Raw genomic sequence first — 24,021 nt, forward strand, 5'->3', positions numbered from 1 at the left:
GAAGAAAAACAATCAGGCGAGTCGCACCGTATCCACTCAACCACGAATTATCTTGCCTTTGTGTTGATTGGCTCAAAAAGTTCAATGTGAGGGCGCAAAGTACAGTCTTATGGTCTCCCAAGTATACTACGCTAGTAGTTCGTCTGTTTCATGAAAGATGCGTCATCAAGTCAACGAATCGCATGGTCGTCTAATTAGTATAGCCCCACTTGTATAATGTCCGTTTTGGGACTACATATTTATTAAAGTAAAGTTTCTTCTGCGGATGAAACAGTCACTTGCTACAGTTATTGACTTTCAATGTGAAAGAGTTAATTCACAAACGTTTACATTAAAAACTCAAGCCTATTTAGGTATATACTCTTTTATTTCAGAGATGGGGAGGAGGGGGGGATAGGGAAAATATTTTCTTGCTTTTCCCCAGTTTGCAACCCCCCCCCCCCCCCACCCCCCCCACCCAGTTTTGCCGGAAAAATGAACATTGTAAGATCGGCCAACAAAATTAATTGCTCTGATTGGTCTGTCTGTCATTTCAATGCCATTGGCCACCTAAAACAATACGTTTAACGAACTTTTTACATTAATTTTACAAATTACTGAGCATTTAAATAACAAACACATTAAAAGCGTTCCGGTCTGTTATGGGAAAACATTTTCCTCTCCCCTAAAATTTTACCTTGCCTTCACTTGCTACAACCCCTCCCCAGATTTCAGACGTTGGCGCCGTCAGTGAATAACAGCCGTGGACTGCTGCAAACAAATGGTTTTCTCTATTTTGTGATGTAGCATACAAAACAGTAATTGAAATCAAATCCCTAGTTTAGTTTAGTTATATCAAACGTCTATCTATATTCCACGTACATAGGAAGGATGGAGCATTGTTTACCCATGGGGGTCAGAGACATGCTTTTGTTTGGAATGAAGCCTTTTTTAACAAACTTAAAGACTTTTCGGAAGACTTGAGTCCGTGTGCAATCTTGGCAAGTTTGGTTGTTATTATTATTATCATTATTATTATTAGTGTACCTGTTTTGAAATGTCTAATTTAAATTCAAAATATAAAAAAAAATTATTGTTCTTTTCAATTATTATTATTATTATTATTATTATTATTGCAATTATTATTATTACAATAATTAATGTATAGTATATTTATATGAAATGTTAATGTTTATATTTATTATATTGCTATTTTATTTGTGTTTGTAAATTTGGCGCCCCACTCGACAGAGATCTTGAATCTCTCTTTAGGAAGTTAGCCTATTTTTCTTTGATTTTACTCTATTTGTATTTTTTGTTAATACAGACTGTACAAGTAGAGGCGAATAAATGAAATGAAATTCAAAGCATAAAGGCGACCTCAACGGTGTGGAATAGTTACGCTCAAGCTAGTACAGACAAAATACACTCGAGCGTAACCACGCCATTGGGACTCTACGTCGTTCGAGTTGGTTCGTCCGATGTGACGTTGTTTTGTTTGCTTTGCCAGCTAAATAGCTTACTACTGGGAGGCCTAGCTGTACGTTTCCCCATCTGGTACATCCTTGTTCGATACATCAGATGGCTGATATGCAAGGAACCCTTTACAAGTGGACCAACTACTTCAGTGGTTTGTATATAGTTATTTAGTACTAGGCTAGCCTATCTATTTTAATTAATATCTAGGCCTAGGCCTATATACGCTAGGCTAGGCCTAGGGGGCCTAGGCCTAATAATAATATAATTAGTGTATAGTATGTAGGAGGCCTAAGGCCTAGCTTAGGCCCTGGGCCTAAGCCAAAAGCAAGCCCAGGTTAGGCCTTTGCTAGCGCCGACAGACATGTATTCAAACGGGGCGCTTATTCGAACGGGGCGCTTATAAAAACAGAGTGGAAATTGAGGGGGCGCTTATGGAAATAGATGAAAATCGAGAGGTTCTTTTGAGAACTTATTAAATTCAAGAGGCACATTTTGAATGCAAAACGATTATATAAGGACATTAGGAAACCGCAAATTACGAATGGTGGTGCGGCGGAAAAGATAATCGTCCAGAGAGCATGGCTTGTCATGACAAGAATGTTGTGAGTACATTATTAGGCCTACATAACAGCAGAATAGCAGATGAAATTAGTGGTGGTGGTTAGCTTGTTGGCCATATTCGGCCGATTGAGATTAGCAGGGTGGCATGATCATTTCAGGTTTTCTTAAAAGCTCAGATGAGAATGTGTTAAAGGTGGAAATTGTCGGAAAAGGAGTAGGACTAGGCTATAGACAAATGTAAGAAGATGAAAGTTGGAAATATACTGTCTGTCCATGGAGCTCTCATCTGTCCAAAAATCCTCATTTTGATATTGACTACAGGAATGTAATTCCACTCCACACCTCAAATCATGCCAACATCCACAGTCCCAGGATTGATTGGATTATTGAGGGGGCATTTATTCAAATTAGAAGGGGACGCTTATTCAAACGGGGCGCTAAAGGAAATTTTCACGTTAGGAGGGTCGCTTATTCGAGAAGGGCGCTTATTCGCACGAGTACAGTATATACAGTATATATATATACACATCTAGATGTGTATAAGAGACAGCCGTATATCTGATTTATAGTTTGTTATTTATTTCGTTAAAATGTTGCAAATGTTTAAAAAGGCGAGTTGATTGGCCGAGCGGTTAAGTCATGGGCACCGTAAACCTTCAGCTATAATATCGGCGCTGGTTCGAACGGCTCACTCGCCAATAGTTCCGGTGGTGGAACAAGTCTTCTCGGATAAGGACTTTAAACCGTAGGCCCAGTGTACGTATTTAGCTCGTGAGCACTTTAAAGAACCCAGTACATCCTTCAGTCTCCACAAATGCCTCAATAATTTTGTATGCCGGCTGATTCATAACAGTACAAAACCAGACTGTAATGACGGGTGTCAGTTTTTATTTATCCTGAAATGTCATTGGCCCTGAGGTCTTTTTACCCTTGTGCCAGTTCATATGACTAATTCTGCTGGGTATTTGAGTATTTTTTCTGAGGTGCCACTACTACATTGTGCAGCTGCATTTCATTTCACAAAATGCATTAACAAATACAGAGTGGGACATGTTCATATTTTCTACTCCTTTGATTAACAAATTTGAAAGGTCCATTTGCCCTTTGATTATGCTATTCAAATTCAAAATGTCAGTTTAAGAATATTATGTAAAGGATTTACACATTTTGCATGCTAAACCATTGATATGTTTGGGGACCTAGTTTGATCCATCATGGCTCTCAAGTTCCTGTATTACATAAAATGAATTTGTTTATTTATCAAAAACAAATTGGAGATTGTGTAAAGATCAAATTACCACCACCTTGCTTATGAAGATAAGCTTCAAATCAGCTAGGATATTTTTTTATTTTGGCTAAAAATTCTATTCCTGAGCCTCATATTAGAATAAGTTTGCAGAAAATCTCAGTTTCATTTTGTAATCAGTAAGTTAACTTGCTGGATGATAAACAAATGCATAAAAAAATAAACTTTTTCTGCTTATAGTTCATCCTACAGATCCAAACCGACTTGATTTAATAATACCTGGGGAGCAGCATTTCTATGTGAGAGGTGCCACACCAGCAGAGAGGCAGCAGTGGTTGGTAGCACTTGGAACGGCTAAAGCTTGTCTTGCTGATTCCAGAAAGAAAAATGATAGAGGTAATATTATTTAATAATAATAATAATAATAATAATAATAGTGTAGTTTTATATAGCGCACAAATCCATCTAATGTAAGATGCTCAGGGCGCTTGAAATGTGGACTAGGAACTCGATCAATGACATTCTTCGCCCCTAAGGGTCCCTTCGTGTCTGTGCTACCTGGTAACCTGGTACCAGCAACTCTCGTCGTCCACCACAGGGGCTGTCTGTTCCAGTACACCGGGGTATCCCCCTACTCGTCTCGAAGGATATACTGAGATCTTTATAGTGCACACGAGCCATTGTATACACTGGGCCTACGGTTTATAGTCCTTATCCGAGAAGACTTGTTCTACCACCAGAACCATAGGCGAGCGTGCCGTTTGAACCAGTGCCGATATTATGGCTATAGCTTGCGGCGCCCCTGCTAACCGCTCGGCCATTCGACTCACCTTTGTTGTGAAATTGTCTCCTCTGTGTCAGAGCAGTTTACTGTAGCTCAGTCCCCTAAACAGGTGGTAGCCACAGTTCATGCCCTGAACCGTGGAGTTACTTTGGTCTCCGGTTCAATTCCATCTGCTGCTCTCGTGTTTCAGCTAGAGGGCTGAAATACAAGTTACGATAGCGTCTTTTGGATGGGAATTCAAGCTGTCGGTCCTGTGTGCAATATGGCACATGTGCACGTTAAACGATGTAGTAACTTTTTGGAAAAGAGTAGGGGATTGTCTCCCGATGTACTGACCAATTCACCACCAGAAGGACCCCACTGGAAATAAGTCTTCTGACTTAGTGGATTACCCTTGGTGTGATTCACACCAAAAATACTTCTGTCCTGTCCTATCTTATGTCTTTTTTATTGTTAGAGTAAATTTGATCTTGAAACTATAATTACTATAATTATAAGATTTAATTATTAAAATTCCATCTTTCTTGCCTTATGAACAATAATTTATAACCAAATTGTTTTCCCAAGCAGAATACACTGCAAATTTAACTCAGTCAAACTTTCAGAACAAGTAGCATAGTATGTAATCAATAATTTGATCCCACATTTTAGCACTTAAACGTACAAATTTTGATATTCAAATGTGTACTCAAATGTGTATTCAAATAGTGTTAGCCACAGTCTTACAGCTTATGGTATTATTTAGCAAAGGTAAAGATGTTCTTTATGTTGGTCAAAATTATGCCAATGTAAACACCATTTTTGCCTCATTTTCAAACTTCTTGGCAAACTGACAGTGACAGTAAAAGATCCCATCATTATTATGTATTCAGATATAATATGCTCCCATTTACATGTAAATCGAAGGCAGGCATTATTTTTAATATTGACTTAAATTAATGGATGAAAGTGAGTGGGTTTCAAAGCAGGATCTTTGATACACAGTTCGTTTGCGTCTATTACCACGAAGCTATTAATAATACAGTAGCTCTAAGCAAAACAAATAAGTCTTAACACAGCTACAATGAAGAATCTAATTCTAATGTTAATAGATTTAAAGGTGCTTTCTATAATATGGAATTGAAACTGTGTATTAGTGGCTAAGATACTTTTCTAGCTCTTGGAACACTATTTCTTACTGTCATGTATAGCATTGTGCTGTTCTATCAAATTTTATTTGACAAAACACTGATGTGCCTAATATGGTCATGATGTGATGTCATCATGACCATATTTAAGCATGCCACTTGTTTTTGTCAAATAAAGCTGATATGATAGTGATATGATAGTGATATGATAGTGATATTAGCAATTTTACAGCAATAAATATAATAAACATTTTGTGTCAAGATCACCAAATCCTAAATGCCTGAAACAGAAAATTTTGCAGTGTTGCTCCCTTCTGTGTTTAGATGATTAGTTGACTCGCTTGTTAACATTTCATCCTTTCATGCCATGAGAGGCATTCAACTTCCTATAATTGGCTGTTATGTTACAAGTGCATATTTTATTTAAGTTAGATATATTCGACCATTGCACACAAGTAAATTCAGCTTATCTGTCTGGCTCGTAAGGATATCGTCTGTTGCTCATGTCATGCAACCAGCTGGTTTATTCTCATACATGAGTGGGTTCAGCTATCTTACTGTCTCACAAAGTGGTCAAACTAGTTTCTAATAATTTTGATACACATAGTGATAAATGTACTACGGTATTTTCTTTCAAAACAGACTAGGCCTACATAGACTTTTTGTATAGAGTATTAAAGATACCAAGTGATCTCATACAGTAGGCTGTATTAACATTATTTGCTTAGTGAATATCTCTTGTTAAATATTGTATAAATAAAATTATTAAGCATGCGGAGAATAAACCATGTATCTTCTTTTACCTCTAGGAGAGCCCCCAGAAACATTGAGGTCAAAAATGTCTGAACTGAGGCTATATTGTGATTTGTTAATGCAACGTGTTGCCACTGTCAAAATGGCTGCAAAGTCTGAAGGAACTTCAACTAATGAGGTAATTCATTTTGATATTTAAAATATTTATGAATAATATTTATTCTAGTATAGTGAATTTTACTATAAGTTTGTTAGTGAAGCTAGATCCTGGCGTTAGAACTATTAAATGGTAGGTGTTGGAAAATCAGTATTTATTCAAAAGAGAATAGTGTTATTCAGATGACAAAAGCCAGTGTGTGTTTGCTGGGCCATTACAATTTTTGAATCACTGATTCAATTTAAAAATACATAAGTATATCACTAACAATTCTAATATATAATTTAATATTAAATAACTATACAATATAATAAAAATTTTAAAAAACCAATTTGTAAAATAATGTTTGTGCTTATTATCCTGCAGCGACTGAACGAATCAACATCATTGTTGTCGGAAACATGTGACACATTCATCAAGACATTACAGGACTGTATGAACATCGCTGACGAAACGTTTAGCCCCCAAATTAACAACAGTATGATTACAGACAGTGCTCTTCCCCCCTCCCTCACATCTGATAAGGTAAGAAGGCCAGTACTATTATACATTGCATTTATTGTTAATTTCCATTAAGGAATCTAGAATTTACTGACCTCTTCCCTTCCACCTTCTTGCTTGTTCTACCTAACAGACTTTTCACTTGAAAACTGATTTTTTCTTTGCTTACATTATTTCTGAAGTACAGTCTATAGTTCTTATCCATTAATGGGGACAATTTTCTTCTCATTTCTCTTTTGATTAATAAAAATACATTTTGTTTCACTGATATTTTTATTATAAAACTCTGTTTTAGCCCAGTTCCATGTCTCCTTTTTAAAAATAATCTGCGTCACCATAAACAAAGGATAAAATGAAAGGTTTGCGTGAAACCGATTTGCACATGCATACACACACTTGTCATCGTTTGTTCTGCTGCAGTGTGAACATGTGTGGAAATGATAACTGATGCAAACAAAAGGGTTGTTTTTTTCAAAGACTAAAATGGGCTGCACTCACTAAACTTTGTACTGAGACTTAAATTATACAGCATTGTTTTATTCTGTCAATGTTGAGTGTATTTAGATGTGAATGTAGAAATCTATTCAAAATGAAATAAAACTGCTATATTAACTATCCACTGGTGTAAAGGAAGCTTGCATGACAGTTTTATATAATATATACCAATTGATTAATATTGCTTTCAACAGAGTAAACAAAGCTGGAGTTTCAGTATGGCATCAAAGGAAATGCCTTATACCCCTCCCAATTTGGATAAGGTTTGTGAAAATGTGCTACTGGGTCATTAAACATTCTTTCCATAATCAAAACCTCAGTAATATTTCTGAGCTAGATTAATAAAATGAAGCATGCTTTACACCTAATCACAATTTAGGGTCATATTTTTTCAGTCACTCAATACAGTACAGTGCACCCTCCAATTTGAGACCCCTCTAATTCGAGACCACTTTTCCAAATGCCCAAATAGCAATCTTGAAGCTTTTAACACAAAGCTAGTCCTCTAATTGGAGACCAACTCCAAGACCACCCCTAATTTTCAGGGCTCAAAGTGGTCTCAAATTGAAGGGCGAACTGTAATTCATTTTGCAGTTCATACAAAAATGAAATTTGTTTTTATGTATAGTATATTCCACTTTTTATAATTATTTGTATTATTTATTTGTTGCTATTGATATTATTGGTATTATTCATTTTTTTTTCTGTCCATGGATTTCATCAGTCATGCCAAAGTTCTTAAAAAATGACTTGACATTTAGACTAAATAAGTTGAAATTTACATTTACAGTTGCTGTCAATAACAACTACTATTCTAAAATGACTATTTGTGAATGTCTAAAATGTAAACAGTTTCTAAAAGCAGTGCGAGACAAGACCATGGGGCTTGCTACTTTCTAAACAACACTGGTGCCATTTGTCATTACATTCAACCATTCTTACCTCCGCAACAAAGTTGGAGGAGGTTTTTGCCTCTGTTTATTTATTTACTCTTTTTATCTGTGTGTGTGTGCGTGTGTGTGTGTGTTGGTGTGTGTGTGTGTATCTATGTGACTGTGAAGAGCCTACAGTCCAGAGTTGTTATTGGAAACTTGTCAAAGTTGAACACAATGTTCCTTGGCCAAAGATCTGGAGGTGATTAAATTTTGAAGGGGTCAAAGTTTAAGGTCACAATCGACGAAAAACCATTTTTTAGCTGTCTGCCATATAGACATGTTTGTGTGCTTACAGAGTGTGCCAAAGGATTGTAACAAAGTAGCATTAATTTTACAGCGATTCACAAGAATACATTTTGGTATAGTGGTTAGAAGAGTGTTTTCCAAACTACCGACCCCGGGTTCGAATCCCCTCATGTCTATTTTTTTCATTATGTTTTATTTCATTGTCCGTACTACTAAACATGACATCTTATTACCAGTCAAGCCATTTTAGGCATCAGCAGTGCACCGAATACATTTTTTCATAGGGACAATATGCGTGATGTAGGTGGAGGTATGCACTCTGAGAGTGCCCTCTAGTTGTTATTTATATTATTTGTTTATATATCATTGTATTATTATACATATTTTTATAATATAATTTGTTTATTTATTTGAACCATATTTATTAAAAGTGAACCATCTAGAAACATTATTTTAAATACGATTTTTTTAAAAATAAATCTGTTTCTTGGGTTGTATTGCAGTTTTAATTATTTTATAAATTGTTAATCACTAATTTTGGTATTATAGTTTTTATTACTACCATGGTGGCTAGATAATTACATTATAAATTAATGCAGTTCTTCAAACACATCAAGGATTCAAAATTATCAGCATGGAATGATTGAATTGGAATATTGGCAGGCGCACCTGTGAATCACAATTAAACTATTAACTTTAATTTCACCCAATATGATTTCGAGGTTATCATATTCTAAAATATTTCATATTATATTTTGATTTTAATAACTCAACACAGTCTGTGGACTACAAATAAAAGGATATAAAACACTCATAATTGATGATCTTATAAGGTTAAAATGCAGTACTGTATACCCATCTGAATACTTTAAATTTTATAACATGTTTGTTTTTTCTTTTTCAGAAAAAACATCTTTATAAGTCTCATTCTATTGATGACAGGTAAACAATAGTAATTTTGAATAAATTTATTCATTAATAATAATTTGAGAACATTTCTTCCTCAGAACCAAAGGCTATAAAACCTGAATAATTTAAATCTACCCTCTCACTCCACTTGCCTTCAATGGATTTTTAAGTCTGTCGTTTTTTCAAAACCACAGACTTGAAATCCATTAAAACATTTTCACTATAAAATCCTGATTGTTCTTGCAATGAACCATTTGCATCACTGTGTTTTGGTATCGCTTATTTTGTCTAAAGCATGCATGAAATATATTTTATATTGGCTGATAACACATTATTATTTTTAATAAAATCGTTAGAGTTAATAAACCTAATAATACTGTTACTCAAAAATACTAATAATAAGCAGGATTTGTATAGCCTTTTAAATTATTTATTGCCTAGTAATCAATTTAAGGATTTTTGTAGTATAAACATATCTTTAAACTTATAGATTGACTTACAAACTTTTACATGATAAATTTCAATTTTCCTCAACGTAGATATACACCACCAATTAAAAACTGTCCTGGAGTGCGTACTCGTTACCGAAATCTTGAAGAGATCGCATCAACCCGCCCTCGATATCAGCGTACACATAGTTCTCCATCATCTGGTCAAATATCTCCTAGAGCCAATGAAAACCAGGGACATAATTTATCAGAAAAACAGCCAAAGTCGCCTGACAGCGAATCACGTGTGGCAATGAATGACGTGGCTAAACCAAATGGGATTCACACACCAACATCCGCAAGAAATAGTCATTCTTCTAGAACATTAGATTTTGAAAAGACTGAAAAAATACCTAATTTCTTCTCATCAATTCCATGCAGGTAAACATCTCATTATGAATACAGGTGGATTCAAGTGTTGACTTTGACCTATATATACGAATTTAATGTCTGATTGACCTAAAAAACTAATAAAGATAGAGTGCATATCAATGGTACATCACATTATTAACATGTTTCATTTGACTTTCTGTGACCTTGACCTTTTTGTCTAAAAATTCATTCACTTGTAGACCAATATGTACTGCTCTACAAAATGATGATCGATTCATTACTCGTTGCATAATTCTACTAAAACTTACAAACAATAAACAGAGAAATAGTAGTGAATATTTAATGCAAATAAGTAAATTTAAGTTTTATCATTTTGTATTTTCAGTTTTTCTGATATTAAATTAGGAGCGGATTTCAGTATACCAACAGACATTTTCTTAAATGCATGTGTCTCAGTCGTTGGGTTTTTTGGTAAGTTTATTAGACTTGATGTTGACACCCATAAAAGAATTTCCTAAAAACCTGTTGTTGGTGTAAGTCTTTCTGGACTTAATTCATTATACCTGTGCTTATTATTTTATGATGGTAATATGATTTATGAATTCAAAATAGATGCTGTTCAATCCAAGTATTAACTAATTAGACAATAACAAAAACAGGGAAAACCTGTAATTTGCTTAATTGTACAAAGTGTATATGTTACTGCCTGCAACTCATATTTGCCTATGCTTAAAGTTAGGGTTGTAGTGCACCCTCACCAATCATCATCACAATTCTGTGTAAAAAAAAGAAAAAAAGGCATTATAACAGCTAAATATATACTACCTTAAATGTTACAAATTTGTTTCTTTTTAATTGCAATTCTTTAATATTTGTTTTTATTTAAGATGCGCTAAATTCTTCAGCATTCACTCCAGTTAAAATGGATGTAAATGGTAATATTAAGGTGAGATTGAAATTGAATTATGTAGAGTAATATATAATGAGAAGATTTTAAAAATTGTCAACTTTGTCTTTGTCCACATTGTTGCCATCATCATTGTTATCATTATCAGCACCACAATTGACATTATTTTCATCATCATTATTATTTTGAACATCGATCATCAACATTATCAGCATCCTAATTGTAATCAGCAGCATTTTAATTATGAACATTCACCATTATTATCGTCATCATTATGTGTATCACTAAGATCATCATAATTATTATCATAACATTTCTTTTGCAGTTCTTGTTCTTCAGCGGATGTAGTCAAAGTGTTTCTTTAAACATCAGTTTTAGTTTCAGATGTACAATAAGGCAGTAACAATACAATAAGCCATATGAATATTATATACAAACTTTCATTAATACAAGCTTTTCACATTGCAATTAATACACTAAATATCAATATTACATTCTGAATCTGATACACTGTATAGAAAGCAAGCATTGAAAGTTTTGGACCATATCCAAGTTCAGGTAAACTTCCCTTGGTGTTTTTTTTCTTCAGAAATTACAGCAAAAATACTCAACAGATCCTGTGGCATTTGATACTCTACAAAAGATAGTAATGCAAGAGATTGACAATAACACTACCCAAGTAAAGAACTCCGCTACTGATGCACTCATGTGGTTAAGAAGGTATAATAATTATTATATTAATTATAATATTTGCATATATGTAATATAAAAATGAAAGGTGTTGCATATTAGGCAAATGTATATATAAAAACAAAAATAGCAGATACTGTGGATATATATATATATATATATATATACACTATATATATATATATATACACTATATATTTAAGTGTAAGTGAAGAATCTTCATAAAGAACAATGAATATACATATTAGTGGGGAATCCATGATGTTTGTGCTGGGGGAGTGCTAATTGAGTGTTATTGTGCGTGGAGAAGGTTTGGGAGAATGTTGTTTCCTGTAATGTAGATACATTTATGTATGAAGTATTTTTGCTGCAGCTGGCAAATACCAACTGCACATTGTTCAACACATATTTTTCATTAAGCTCTTAATCTCAGTCAGTCAGTTTTAGATTTCAATTGAAAAAAACATATGCTATGGAGAGTTCCTTCCAGTCAGTAGAGACTACATTTCTTAAGTTAAAAGAGGCATATTGTACAATGTCAAATACATGCATATTTTTTTTCTTTAAAAAATGTACACTTCTAATATACTGATCTATGTTGTCATTCTAGGGCACTTAGTTACATCTGTGAATTTCTTACGGACATCAAGAATGGTCAACGAGATCTGAGTGTTGCTGCTAACAACGCATACGCAAAAACACTCAAGCAATATCATGGATGGGTGGTCAGGGGCGTATTTGCTGTACGTTTTTTATTTAAGTTGTACCTTCATCGTATGAATGATAATATAATATAAAGGTTAAAGGTTATATATTTATATGCAAAATACAAGGGTGTCTGTGCACAAAAACAAGTGAACAGATGCAATTGGAAAAACAAGGAAAGAATAACCCCAAGCCAGTACCCAACCCAAAAGGTGGCTTAGTTTTAGATTGTCGGATCTGTAATTTGAAAATCTCTTTCAATTCCATTAGCAATCCATGTTTTCTTTCCTTACATATTAATATTTTTTTAGAGCTTTTTTAATAACCTTATCAAACCATATCTCATAAAACCAATTAATAAATTGTTCTGTTATTCCAGGATTTTTATTTCTTGCATGAAATATAAAAAAATTAATTAATTATGCTCTCTTTCAGCTGGCAGCAAAAGCAGTACCAACGTATGGTGACTTCATCCGCTTTGTTTCTGTCGATGAGGATGACGTTGAGAAACCTGAATATGAACGGCAACTCCTGGAGAGTGTTGATGAGACTGTTACCGCAATGAGTGTTGTTATCGACGTCTTAGTTGATTTCTATAACCACCATGATGTTGAGGTTAAAGCTGTTTATTGATTTATCATATTGAATAATATTAATATTGTAATAATAAAAATTAAAATGTTCAAACAATTTGATCTGTTTTCTGTATACAGTATATTAAAACAATAAATTTATCGATATAAAACCAATACTGTTGTTCCTCTGGTATAAGCTCACCCACATTGAGCACAAAATTGGGTCGATTTTGGGGGTGGGTGGGAAATCCCATTTAAAAAAATAACTGTACTAAAATGTCAGGGGATGGCCAATTAAAAGTTTTTTCAGCACTGCATGTCTAATTCAAATCCAATCTTAGATTTTATTTTTTCGGAAAGTATTTGCAAAACTAGCAGATCTACTCATTCTAATCATTTGCTTTTGTCAGATGAAAGGCTGGTGCATAAAATTTGGTATAAATTAGAGGGTGGGGCTTATACCTGAAATGGGTGCATACCCAAAGAACTAGAGTAAATATCTCACAGCCAGATGAAATCTTGACATGATGAAGGCTTGAGTTGACATCAATTGGGATTGTTTTTACAGGTAAATAGTTGTTTTATGAAGATAATATTTAGTATTTATTTAGCATCTTGTAAAGATTGTGCTTACAACTTTATTATGTATATCAATTGGAGTGGAGTTGAATAGCTTGGCAGTTAAGGTGCTTGCCTTCCAATCCCAGGGTCCTGGGTTCAATTCCTGTCATGTCAACAGGATTTTTTCTCACGACCAAAAACAACTCCACTCCCCTAACACTCATAATGAGGCTTAGTGTATGTAAAGCATCTTGTTTGCATGTTTGTCTTGTGAAAGGATTGCCACTTCAAGAATGATTAAGCTCACCATTGGCATATCCTTGGCCCTGAGCCTAAAAATTTGTAAAAAAAAAATTCAGATTGATATTGATAAACAATAGTGTAAGAGGTGTCTTCACAAAATGAGTCTCTTGGTATAAAACATGAAACAGTTGTTTATATATTGATACTTGTATATTCTGGTAGATGACATCATAAGCTTTATTTTGGTCTTTGCATTAGGTTTTCTAATTCAGATTCCTGAAAAATTAAGAAAGCTCACTACCGTTGAAACCATAAAACCCCACTTTTGTAAAAATATGAGTTCATCCATATTTCACACAATTCATTTTGTCATGACACCTCACATACATAACAGTATACAAATAGTGTGTTAATTAAACAAAATCAATTTCTTCACAAAATACTGTTCTTAAGGTGGGGCCAATAAGTTCTAATAAAAAATTAAAAAAAAAAAACATAACGTAAACTAATGTTAAATGCACAGTGCTTCTATGATGTAAGAGCCGATCAAAATACTCTGGCACATGGTCAAACCATTCCGTCTGCGGCAGCCTTTTACACCACTGTGCCAACTTAAAATGTATGTCTATGTGTTAAAATTTTGTATTATTATTATATTACTCAGAATTTGCGCAGTACTTGAGTTAAAGAAGTTTATTATTAAGAAGATATTTATAGATTAGAAAGCCTTGATGATAGCACATGCTTTGGTTTAAAGCCTCAAATAGTGGACTGTTTGGTTACATTAGTAGTACTGTAACCACTTTCCTTTGCAATTGTTAATAGTGGTATGTCCTTGCCAATGCTTAATGAATACAGTTTTATTTATGTTTGAACTTTGATCCTTTTTCTGATTTGTGCATGAAGATTTATGGGTGTTTGATATTTATAAGGCAGGTGAAGGAATTTAAAATGTTGATGAAACATTTGATATTATTATTTTGACTTTATTATATTAATTTATATATTACTTTGTTATTTTAAGAACTTTAATATTCTGATACATTCCTCCATTTATTTTTTAATAATTTTTAAAAGAATTTTAGTAGGAAAATTGTATAATTGCCAAAAACTATATACATGGTACAATATAGACGATAAACTGTCTTGCGGATGCAAAACAGTTCAGAGTTTACATCCACTAAGTTGTATGAAAGCAACTGCCTGGGGGTAGACCTGCATGTATATGTATACTGTACTCTATAGGTCAATGGGCATGACACTTGCCTTCATAGCTAGAGGTTGCAGGTTCGATTCCCACCAGAGACACTTTTTTATACAACTGAAGAAAAGGAACTTTTTGTTGAAGTGCTATGCTTGATATGATTGTAACATCTTCATCTTATTTGACTATGTGTTATCCCGATGAAACCAATAGAGACTGCTGACAAAAGCTTGAGTAATAAACAATTTAAGTTGGTCTATAAAGTGCTTACAAGTGTTTTTATTTTATACGTTACCCACATGGCCATACCTACTATTAGTTGTTCATATTTAGAATTGTAATTCACTAATTTTATTACCATAATTTCTTTAAAATAGGTTTTCAGATAAACAGCAATTCATTCATTGGATAAATCATTTAATAATAATTTAAATAAATTGTATGTTACATGACTTCGCAAGTGTTGTAAAATACTGGGGAATTTGAAATTGAGAGCCTGGTTGCCTCAAATTTCTGCACTCATGTTGTCTCATTTTTATGAGACAACAAATTATGTAATTTTTCCTGGGATTAAAGAACGTAGGATTCTACATGTGATAGATGTCCTTTGCAGATTAGGCAGCTGGTGGACCTTATGTATATATACATATTTTAGTATTTAAAACTTAATTCGCACTCTGTTTCAGCTTGATAGACGTACTGACAATTGATGTGTAAAGATCAACACAAGCACTAGTTCTGAAACAGAACTATTCCGTCTTAATTATTGTGAGATACAAAGGCAGCAGTAATTTTAGGTAGTCCCACTTTATCTAATCTCTTGGCATTACAACACCCAATGTTTCATTTTTTCTTTTTATGCTTCTTTTTTTTGGACGAACTACCAGATAAATCGTCAGAATCCTGGTTACCAGTATCTTCTGTTTTTTTTCTTTTAACTTCTTCATGCAACATAGTATCATATTTTTTCTTTTTCCTCTTCTCTGATTTCGTTGCTTCTTCTAAAAGAAAGAAAAGGAAAAAGCTTATTGACAAATAAGAACCCTAAACAACACTTTCACATCATATCATTAATAAAATGATTTAATGATATCATTAAATCATTGATTTACAAAATGTTGACATTTCTTGGGTTTCAACACCTTATATATACATAAATTGAAGGGGACCATTGCCTAATCATCAAATGATAGCTAGGATGATTAGGAATTATCATGGAGCACATAGGGAATGAGGAAAGACATCATGAACATTCACTATTTGCATGTCAACAAAGTCAAGATATTCTTCAGAGCAATTAATTAAAATATGGACCCCTTTTCTCATTGCTGATTGAAATTAACTCACTCTGTGCACAGATAACTCTTGGAAATTTGTTTTAAAGGGACTGATTGTTGCAACATTCCCTTTGTATTTTGTTGTAATAAACCATGACCAAATCACACTATATCAACTTATGTGTTACTTTGTTGTATACAGTGTATTGAGGGTGGTGAAAAGTTGATGGGTCCAAATACCTAATTTTCATGCCAGTAGACACATATATAATTGATGTTTAACAAATGGGACCTGTGGCGTCAGGGTGACTGTTGTTCAGGGGTGGCGCTAGCGAGGTTGCCAGGACCCCCCGACGAGGGGATTAAATAAGCCTTTGAAATTCCTAAATTGTCAAAATTTTCGACCACTTTCAAAACCTTTTATTTGAAGCTCGACCAGGCCCACTTTGCTTTCATCGGGGAAATCCGACCCCTCGTCGGGGCATTGTCTGGGACCTTGCACCTCCACCAGATTTACCCTTTCCGCCATCTTTAATTGCCAGATCATAACATAGTGTCTTTGCCTTAGACACGAAAACTGCAGCGATCGTTTACATGAGCCCTGAGATAATGCGGTTTCTGTATGATGATGCCAAGCCAGTGTATTTTCAATGTTTAAAACTGTCGGGGCCTCATTGAATGACACTATGCTATGTTATATTATTTTTTTTAACTACAATGTCGGGGCCCTTCGTGCCTGGAGGCTCTGGTGCTCCGCCCCTGTCAGCGCCCAAGCGTGACACCACTGAATGGGACATGGAACCTCAAAATCCAATCTTAATTTCTGTGTATGTAACAAGGGGTCCAGGCATACACAACTACAAAAATTTTATTGTGATTTACTGTTGTTGACACAAATTGGCTCTTAAAATCATACCTGTACTTGAGCAGTGTTTCTGATTCTTTTCTACTTTTCTTCTCTCCTTTCTTTCACTCTCTGACTCTTCTTCTGGACTGCTCCCTTCTTCTGTCCTGATCTTCTTTTCTTCATCTTCTTGTCTTTGAACTTTAGAAACGTGGTGCTTTTGACTCTTTTCTAGTTTTTTCCTCTTCTTTCGTTTACTCTCAGACTCTTCTTTCTCAACCTTATCTTCTTCAGTTCTGTTCTTCTGTTCTTTACTCTTTTCTGTTTGAGCATCATCTTCATCATCATTATCATCATCCGAGTCAAAGCGTATGTGTGTTCCTTGCGGTTCCTTGGCCTTCTTCTCTTTTTCTACTGCTTCTTCTTCATCTTCATCCTGAAAACCAAATCCAACATGCCTTCTACTCCTGCCAGCTAACTTTGCATCAAGACTGTGTTGAAATTGACTTTCTAAGTCTGACTGCATTTTCTTTTCCTGCTCATCTGAATACACAGAGAAAAATTAAATTAGTGTATTTAGTAGACCTAATAATATACCATTTGTCATAAAACATACTCACAAATTCAATCCTAAAAAAAAATACAAATATACAAAGTAAGCCAGCCAAATATTGAATTTTCTGTTCCAATTTTTTTTTTTTTCATATGCTATACAAAATATAATTATAATTATAAAGAAAAAACAAAACTGGTAATCGCTACTAACAATTAGCCTCATGTAGATGTTTATGAAACCTCCAGTATAACTTATATAACTTTTTTTTAGATGAGGAGCTCTAGAAACACTCAGCTGATTGATTAATAAATCTTTTTTAACTCTACTGCCTCTATTATACTGCCCTCATGAGACTCATTAATAGTTGATTGATTTAATAGATCATTTTAGCTCTACTGCATCTATTAAACTGCCCTGATCAGAGCTTTCCAGATTATGAGAATTTGTTGAAAAAAAATAAAATTGCAGTCTTTCTACTGTTTATCAAATAGGGATAGCATGTTACTGGAGAAGCCTCATAATGATTTAAAAAAGTGTTTTTGAATGGTCAATAATTGTTGCAACTGCATGATAATAACTGGCAAAATACCTGTTCTTGTATGTTTGGTGGGTCCCAATGAAGGTGCAGCTCCCTGACTCTGTTAAACAAAATACATTGTTGTTTTAAATATTAAATATAGTAGGGATAAAATAATTAACAGGAAAGTTACCAGTAGAATTTAAACAAGTATAAAGTATGATCAAATCTTTCAATCCCTTGCTGTGCATTTCGCTTGTGTCCTTGAGCAATGCACTTTACCTGCATTGCTTCTCTCCATCCAGGAGTATAAATGGGTACCTGGTGGGGTTGCCTGCTCCTGCGCTGATTAACAGCAGCAACACTTAAAGCATGTGGATCTAATTATCAGGGAAAAGAATTGCGTTTTATAACCACAAGGAAAAGGTGCATTATACTTTCCTGTACCAGTACCACTTAATGAAAAATTCAAACCCAACCATACAAAAAACCCTTTTTCATACATTTAGGCACATAAGACTTAAGTATTTTCCAAAAAATATTACCTTCTTTGCTCCCATGAGGCGGAGGAACTTCTCGCGTCTTGCTTCATCCCCTAAATTTGCAGTCTCCCAACTGTTGGCAGATTTAACCTCCTATTAAAATACAAATTAAAATTTATTAATATACTTTACTTAGTAAAGTTTCACATTTTCCTTCTGATAAAAGGTATGTTAAATATTTTTTTTCTATCCTAAATTAAATGTTTTTACTGATGAGTGTATTGTTTGCGGATTCCAAACAATTATTATCTTTGTTCATTTATGGTATGTCTGTCTTCCACACTATCAGTATTTTTACAACATTTTGCTTGATTGTGCCCTTAGCTTGTTATAACTATGGAGAAAATAAATATTAATAATAATCAATGTCACTAAATTGCACAATTTACATCAGTGCTGAAACGTCACATATCTTGAATTGCAATCCCTCTTTAAAAGATATAAAAAAATCACACAATTCAGAAGCGATGTTGTTGGTCTATGAGTGAAATACTTACCTGCAATTTGAGGATTGTTTCATAACGTTGATGCATTATATACGCCTGGGTTAGATTCCATTGTTTTTCAGGGGTAAGTTTCATTAGGAATCTGGCTTAGGCCCCCCACCATATCAGTTTATATCGGTTCACCCAGGTTAAGTATTCACGAAATAGACATAGGCTAGGTATATGAGCCTAGCTAGGCTAGATAAATTCTTTTTAAAAAAAATTAATTTTATGCTATGCATATTTATGTTTATGTTAATTTGCTATTCAAACTTCAAACAATGTTTTAGGCCATGGTATTTCATATAGGCCCTAATTAGCATTTTATTTAGGCTGTTACAAAGTTTGTAATGTATGTATTGTAATTCACTGAATTCCTCAATCCTAATTTCGTACATCAGGACTAGTCTAGCCTTAAACTAGGCCAGTCCATTTGAAGAAGGACCAATATGAGAAGGACCTAGTAGTAAAGTAGTAGTACTAAGCCTAATAGGTCCTCACCGCCTACCTGAATTCTACTACAAGGCCTAGCCTAGTCCTACTACATCAACAGGGTCTCTGGCCTACCCTCTAGGCCTTTTGGCTAGCTAGGCTTAGGCTAGACCCGGGTCCTACTGGTCACTGGTGTAGGCCTAGGCCAGGTTATTTACTAAGCCTAAACATGAATGAGTAGGAAAAGGGCCTTACTTACAACTAACAGTATACATAATACCGCATTTTTTTTCAAACGTATACATGAAAGGATTGTAAAAGCTAGGCCTAAGGCCTAGGCCTAGGAATATAAATCATACCTTTCCCCACATTTCCCCGACCAGGTGGTTACGTATAATACTACTGTATTTGTAGCCCTCTCTGAAAACAAAATTTAGTCTACTACGCCCTCTATACGCTGAAAAAAACATAACAAAAGCAAAAGGAGCACAAGGGAATCCCCAATCGAAATGGTAACCTAGCAATGCCAAAGACTCGTTCATTTTTATTTAGGGCATATTTGTAGTAATTTTATTCATATTATATTTTACCAATATCTTTTTGAAGGAAATAATATATGTATACATGAACACAATAATCCTATTTAGATATTAGGTATGAACTTGCCTCAAGAAAGGAAAATTAGTAGGAGAGGAATTTAGGTAATTGAATATTACCTATAAAAGCAATGTGGTTGCTTCATAAGCGTAATTGCATCTCTCTGTCTGTACTTTTGTTGGTAAGTATTGGTAGGTATTCGACGGAGCAGATACTTACTGTTTTCAACGATCATTATTATTTTTTATATTCATTGAGCCTGCTGCCAAAGTTACTGCTGGCGTCTTGGAGATTGGTATAGCTCTAGGCCTAGAGATGATTTCGTGAGGTTCTTTCTTGGCTTGCCTTGATATACCTTTTTGTAATTTTTGAAGGCTACTGACAGGCCCAACCCAGCTAGCCTAGCCTAGCCTGGCCCTGGGTTTAGGAGGTGAGTACAGAAAACATGGCACGGGTATAGGCTACTACCAACAATATCTTATGTGTGCAGATGACAATTTTAATATTGGACAGATTAAAATACAATAATCATAGAGAAATGAATACAAATAATACTATTACTATGGACTGTAGAAAACCTACCAAAGTAGGCCAATTATATAAACATGGAATATCTGAAGTTCTATCATAATTTTACTGACAACTAGAGTTCAGTAAATGCTTGCTTTCTTTACTTTTCTGCTTTCCAAAATGAGCTACTGTATTTCTTTTTGTCTGATGCAGAATACTCATTTTTTTGTAACATGATTAACAAAATTTTCTGGTTTCTTTTTTGTTTTAAACTACAGTATATATAAATGATTTAAAATTCATTTCTAACCTCATTTCTCTGAAGTCACCAAACAAAGAAAAAATGCCGACACTATCAGCAAGACATTCCTCATCAAGGCCAGCAAACCTACCTGTCATTGAGCATCCCTTAAGCCGACAGGCAAAGAAAAACACTCTAAATATCATTGGATCAGCATCAGGTGATGTTGTTAGTCCAAGACCATTCTCTAGGCCGACATCAGTTAGACCCAGACGTGAGCAGGGGAATCTTTTGCCATCTTTACGGCCTGAGAGTTGCCCACTGCTTAAACATCATCGCATGCTGACATGGCCTCCAGGTATAGTATTTGAAAGTTGTTATTTAATATAAGTGCAGCAATATTCTAATGATATATTCAAGTGTGTGGTGGGTCCGGTAGTACAACATAGAGGGGGGCCCATGGAGGGGACTTTAATAGAAGGAGGGTTTAGACAACCTCAACCCCACCATGGTTTTAGGTCTAAAATAAGACATTTCATGGATATGGCTCTTCTGGATGGCTAGAAATGGCACTGTCATACTTAAATTTGAATATAATTATCTTCTTTTCTATATTGATTTTTCATAATTAAAAAAAAATTTAGTGTGGGTGACAGTTAATGTTTTGAGGAGAATATGTTATCTGTAATTAAACATGCCTCTTTTATGAGTGATTTTTTAAAATATAGGCCTACTGATATTTTACATTGGTTTTAAATTTCTGTCTTCAGATCTACTGTACCAAATGTGACATTTTGCATGAAAGTTGTCCCAACTAGAATGGAATATACAACTACTTTGTAGTGTAGACTTGTTTAAATTTTAAAATATAATGATGTTCTGTCACAAAATCACTGCTACTTTGATCTTTTAAAGTTCATGAAGTCAAGTCTGGACAACAGAAGGCTAGTATACCCAAACAGACAGTGATTGGCAATTCCCTACAAAGCAGATACAGTTCAGATGAGGTAAGACTTATTCTATTAATAAATGTAATTTATGTCACATATTTAGGGAAATTACCAATATTTTTTAATAGGGTGTATACTATACCTATACTGGGGATGTTTAAACTTGTATTAGGTATAAAAATACTAATAGCATGACTTACTGTACAAGCAAGCTTAATAGACCTTTCTGCAAAGCCCACCTCTTGGTAGTGGCAGATCCAGAGTTATCTGAAAGGGGGGAGGGGTTGTTCAGAAACAACACTACCCTAGGGGTGTCTGAACATCGGAGAATGAAGCAAAACCAAGAAATGTGTGCATCTGTGCAGTTTAGCCAGTAGTACTGTAGATTGAAGATCAAAGTATGTGAACTGATAAAACGTGTAAAAAAAATTTGATGCAGACATGTAATTAACGACTGCACTTTATAAGTTTACAACCTGGAGTGTTTGGCCTTTCTAGGCCTAGGCAGCGACGTTTTAATTCACCAGAATAAATGCCTCATGGGGTTTATTGTTGAGAAGGTTTTTGAGGAGGCATTTATTCGAGGGAGGCATTTATGTTTTTTCAGTGTAAAATTGTAGCGTAATACTTAAAACGCCCCTTAATTTTACTGTAAATGTGGAACTACAACACATACAGGTAATCACTGTCGAAATGTGTTATTACGTGATCATAAAAAATTATTACTGCTGGAGTAGAACATTAATAGAATGTGTTGAGAATGATGTTGCTTCCATTAGATTTGTTTACAGTCATTTGGTTGGGGTGAGGGAGAAGAGGGATTATTCAGTGTTTATTCGAATAAGTATGGTAATCAATATTTCCTGTAATATTGCATAGATTACATTGGATATTGTTGCTAACAGTATTAGATTTATAGACACAAGATATGGATTAAAACTATTGACAAGAATAATGAGATCAAACAACAAAGCAAATAGTACCCTTGCTCTCTTGTTAAAAGTGTTTGTTTATGGAAGTATACAAACTGACATGAAACTATCAGGACCCAGATACAAGATAATATATGTACCCAAACCAATTTCCACCAGATATTCTAACAGGATATAGGTACTTTAATAAACAAATAATTTATTAATAGCTGGGGAGCCAATCGTTTATAGTGAACACTGCTTTTCTTCTACATGCGTACAGTTAAACTACGGTATTTTAACCCATAGACGCATCCTCACTAAACTGTACTAATTGATTTTCTGCAATAATGTTTTTTATGATGTGGAAGAATAATTTGGTGGTTTTTTATAATTTTATCTCCAATAAAACCTTCTGCCCAAATTAAACAATAGTGATCCATTGGCCTGTTTTGCCAAAAAAAAAAATTAAAACAATTTGTTTAGCAAATTATTGGTGGGGACCTACAAAAGCCCACAAAAATAGGCCCATATTTTATTATCCAATCAGAAAAAGAGATGGCAAAATGTGTGCTTGATTATATACTGTAAAACCTTGAAGCCCAATGGGCTTAATCTTGAGAAGAAGCCCATCTCCAATTGAAGCCCCTTCTTTAGTTTGCAAAAATAGCCTTAAAAAGAAGCCCATGGGCTTCTTTTCAAGATAGCGTGGGCTTCCTTTCTTTCTGTACAGTACATACACTGTAGTGAATTTCAAGGAAACAAAAAAATAAAAACATACTTGGTTTATACAATAGCAATGGTGATTTAATGCTAGTTAATACAAACCGTGATATAGATTGATGTTACTGTGGCCCTGTTTATTGTTTTATAGTAGTAATTCCCAAATTTTACAGCATTCATTTTGAAAAGAAGCCCCCCTCTTTACTTTGCAAAAGTAGCTTTGAAGAGAAGCCCATCTTGAAAAGAAGCCCATTTAAATTTCGCAAAAAAAAAGAAGGCCAGGGCTTATCCAGAGCAATAATAACATAATAATTCAACAAATCAATTATTCAACTGTAGGCTTTGTCACTGATTGGTTTATCTATTGATCAATATATGCCACTTGAAATTCCTTTAATTGTAAGCCCACTGATCCCAGTGGGACATTGAATGCATACCCACAATGCAACTGCTGCAGGACTCAGTGTTTACCATTACCATAGGTACGAGTGGGACTGTTGTTGATATAGTGTAATATAATGCTGCAGCCTTTTGATGCTAATTAAATAGAAAATACAA

General features: G+C 34.4%; 3 protein-coding genes across 4 annotated transcripts in view; 2 read left to right on the forward strand and 1 right to left on the reverse strand.

Annotated features, from left to right (window-relative positions):
* Positions 1-3,505: 3,505 nt before the first annotated feature.
* On the forward strand, positions 3,506-15,141 carry LOC117105075 (pleckstrin homology domain-containing family A member 8-like; the record flags this gene model as incomplete). Of its 2 annotated transcripts, XM_033246097.1 has the most annotated exon segments (11): positions 3,506-3,661; positions 5,986-6,107; positions 6,453-6,611; positions 7,277-7,345; positions 9,168-9,205; positions 9,712-10,041; positions 10,379-10,464; positions 10,881-10,939; positions 11,490-11,620; positions 12,201-12,333; positions 12,731-15,141. In XM_033246097.1, coding segments are annotated over 11 exon segments (1,481 nt in total), but the record flags the coding sequence as incomplete, so codon positions are not given.
* Positions 15,124-20,018, reverse strand: LOC117105076 (protein PXR1-like). Its single transcript, XM_033246099.1, has 5 exons — positions 19,891-20,018; positions 18,618-18,707; positions 18,145-18,193; positions 17,072-17,542; positions 15,124-15,879 (listed from the first exon to the last, which is right to left on the reverse strand). The coding sequence occupies exons 1-5, from the start codon at positions 19,999-20,001 to the stop codon at positions 15,722-15,724; spliced, it is 879 nt and encodes a 292-aa protein (XP_033101990.1). The 5' UTR covers positions 20,002-20,018; the 3' UTR covers positions 15,124-15,721.
* Positions 20,019-20,282: 264 nt separating this feature from the next.
* The window catches only part of LOC117105002 (EF-hand calcium-binding domain-containing protein 6-like), a 23,328-nt gene continuing 19,589 nt past the window's right edge, over positions 20,283-24,021 (forward strand). The window contains exons 1-4 of the mRNA XM_033245981.1: positions 20,283-20,558; positions 20,917-21,237; positions 21,795-21,886; positions 22,709-22,833. Of these exons, the coding sequence (XP_033101872.1) occupies positions 20,982-21,237; positions 21,795-21,886; positions 22,709-22,833 (473 nt within the window). The 5' untranslated portion in view covers positions 20,283-20,558; positions 20,917-20,981. The remainder of the gene's footprint in view (positions 20,559-20,916; positions 21,238-21,794; positions 21,887-22,708; positions 22,834-24,021) is intronic.

The sequence above is a fragment of the Anneissia japonica genome, unplaced genomic scaffold, assembly GCF_011630105.1.
Source record: "Anneissia japonica isolate Jap-2015-1 unplaced genomic scaffold, ASM1163010v1 scaffold287834_len5846547_cov211, whole genome shotgun sequence".
Lineage (NCBI taxonomy): Eukaryota > Metazoa > Echinodermata > Crinoidea > Comatulida > Comatulidae > Anneissia > Anneissia japonica.

What these genes read in the sequence shown, in the direction of transcription:
- LOC117105076 (XM_033246099.1), bottom strand. Translation starts at nt 20,001, where the DNA reads ATGTTTTTTTCAGCGTATAGAGGGCGTAGTAGACTAAATTTTGTTTTC. An exon ending in GCCTCATGGGAGCAAAGAAG is followed by an intron (nt 18,194 to 18,617) that starts GTAATATTTTTT and finishes TTTGTTTAACAG; the next exon opens with AGTCAGGGAGCTGCACCTTC. An exon ending in CACCAAACATACAAGAACAG is followed by an intron (nt 17,543 to 18,144) that starts GTATTTTGCCAG and finishes CTGTGTATTCAG; the next exon opens with ATGAGCAGGAAAAGAAAATG.